The following is a 2,114-nucleotide window of genomic DNA, read 5'->3' on the forward strand; positions in this document are numbered from 1 at the left end:
TGAGAATAGCACTGCTTTGCTGTGGATCTGTGGCATGGCCAATTCCTTGTAAGGATGTGAGAGAGGCAGTAAGGGGCCAGTGAGAAGGCCAATATTTTTTAGCTATTACAGATACATCTGCTCCAGTATCCAGCACGCCTCGAAAAGGCTTTTCTTGAATATAAATTATAAGTTCAGGCCTTCCTTGTTTTATATTTTGAATCCAAAATACATCTGAGGCTCCAAAATTTTTTGTGCCTCTTGGGGCAGAAGTAACAGAATTTCCAACAGAGATTAAAGGAACTAGAACCAGCTGAGCGATTCTTTGCCCAGCAGAAATAGATATAACTCCAGTAGGCGCTGAGGCCATAATTTTTATTTCTCCAGTATAGTCTTGATCTATCACTCCTGGGGTAATATGTAGGCCTCTCAATGCCGAGCTACTGCGGCCTAATAACAGACCAACAGATCCTTTTGGAAGGGGGCCAACTATGCCCATAGACAGAGCTTGAACTCCCATTTCAGGAGTCAATACTGTGTAGGTGGAGGAACAGAGGTCCAATCCTGCACTTCCTGGGTTTGCTCTGAGGAGACTGGAAACCGTTTGTTGTTGTTGCTGTTGGTTGCCAGCTGGTAGGCTTGAAGCTGTGAAAAGGAGGGGGCTGCCCCGGTTTTTTGTTGAGGAGCCAGGGGCTGGCCCCTCTGCCAGTTTTCCGGAATCGGGCGGCCTGCACTATCAAAAGTAGATTTACAATCTCTGCCCCAATGTCTTCCCTTATTACATCGGGGGCATCTCCTTAGTTTAGCTCCCTTTTTCTGATTAGGACATTGAGTTATTAGATGGCCCAATTGGCCGCAAGAAAAACAGCTGCCAGGAGGTCCAGCAACTCGGGGACGTCGTCCTCCATTTTTGCCTCCCCGGGGAGTGCGGAGGAATTCAGTTATGGTTTGTCCCTGAAGTGCAGCAGCCAGTGTGAGGCCCTGCATATAGGATGGGCCAATGTCAGCACAGAGCCAAATATAATCAGTTATTCCTCCTTTTTTTCTAAATGGTCTAATGACTGCTTGGCAAGCTGCATTAGCATTTTCGTACAAGAACCATACTGGCATCCCCATCTTGGATGAGACGGCCTGTTGCCTCTAGTAACCAAGAGACAAAGTCTTGATAAGGTTCATCTGGTCTTTGTCTAATTTTAGAAAGATCCTCAGTCTTATTAGAGTTAGGAAGTTTCTTCCAGGCACACTTAGCAGCGGCATTAATCTGAGCATATGCGCCCACAGGGTAATTTAACTGGGTATGGATGTCATTATAAGCACCTTCCCCAGCAAGCTCTGCAAAAGTAGTAGGTATATTATTAGCCCTATTAACCTCTGCTGTGGCCTGACATTGTGCCACAAATTCAGACTTCCACAACAAGTAATCTCCTCCACTAAGACAAGCTCTAGCTAATTGTTTCCAATCATTAGGGCATAAAGCATCAGTAGACAATGTTTCCAAAATTACCTGCTGTAGGTCCATATTGAGCGCAAGCATTTTTCAAGTCTGTTATTTGTTTAAATTGAATAGGTTGGTGAGTTCTTTGTTGGTTTTGGTCCTCCATTACAGGAAATAAATGAAAACCAGAAATATCCTCCCCTCTTTGAGCAGCCTGTGCTAATGAGGGCTGCAAGGGACTATGCCTGGGAGGGCAAATAGCCCCTGTCCCAAGAGGGAATTCATCATTAGGAGGACTAGATAACTTCAAAGGCCTGGGCCGACTAGGCTGCGCAGGCCGAGTAGACTGCGCCTGGGGAATAACAGGCGGAGGGGGTGGGGGAAAGAAATCTGAGTCCCCTAGAGATGTTAAAGAGAGCTCACAAACATTCACCCTTAAAGGGGGTCGTTGCATTGCTTCAATCTGTGACAATTTTTTTTATAACTGAATTTAACATTTCCTCAAAATGGACTGTTTTATCCTCAGTAGGCTCATCATATATTTTTTCCTCAGCATCTGAGTCATCTGATTTTTCCTCAGCATCTGAGCCATCTGACTTTTTCTCATTTTCTGACTCAATGGATTCAACTTTTATCAATTTATTTGATTTCTTTTGGGCAGCAGTATGTGCTCCCAGAGCAGGGCGAGACTCGTTACCCT

General features: G+C 45.0%; 1 protein-coding gene across 1 annotated transcript; it reads right to left on the reverse strand.

Annotated features, from left to right (window-relative positions):
* Positions 1 to 507: 507 nt before the first annotated feature.
* Positions 508 to 1,868, reverse strand: LOC122127782 (endogenous retrovirus group K member 5 Gag polyprotein-like). The gene is given in 3 exon segments (XM_042702139.1): positions 508 to 1,072; positions 1,074 to 1,484; positions 1,486 to 1,868. Coding segments are annotated over 3 exon segments (1,359 nt in total).
* Between the last annotated feature and the right edge of the window lie 246 nt (positions 1,869 to 2,114).

Source organism: Dipodomys spectabilis, unplaced genomic scaffold (assembly GCF_019054845.1).
Source record: "Dipodomys spectabilis isolate Male_0828 unplaced genomic scaffold, ASM1905484v1 ptg000312l, whole genome shotgun sequence".
Classification (NCBI taxonomy): domain Eukaryota; kingdom Metazoa; phylum Chordata; class Mammalia; order Rodentia; family Heteromyidae; genus Dipodomys; species Dipodomys spectabilis.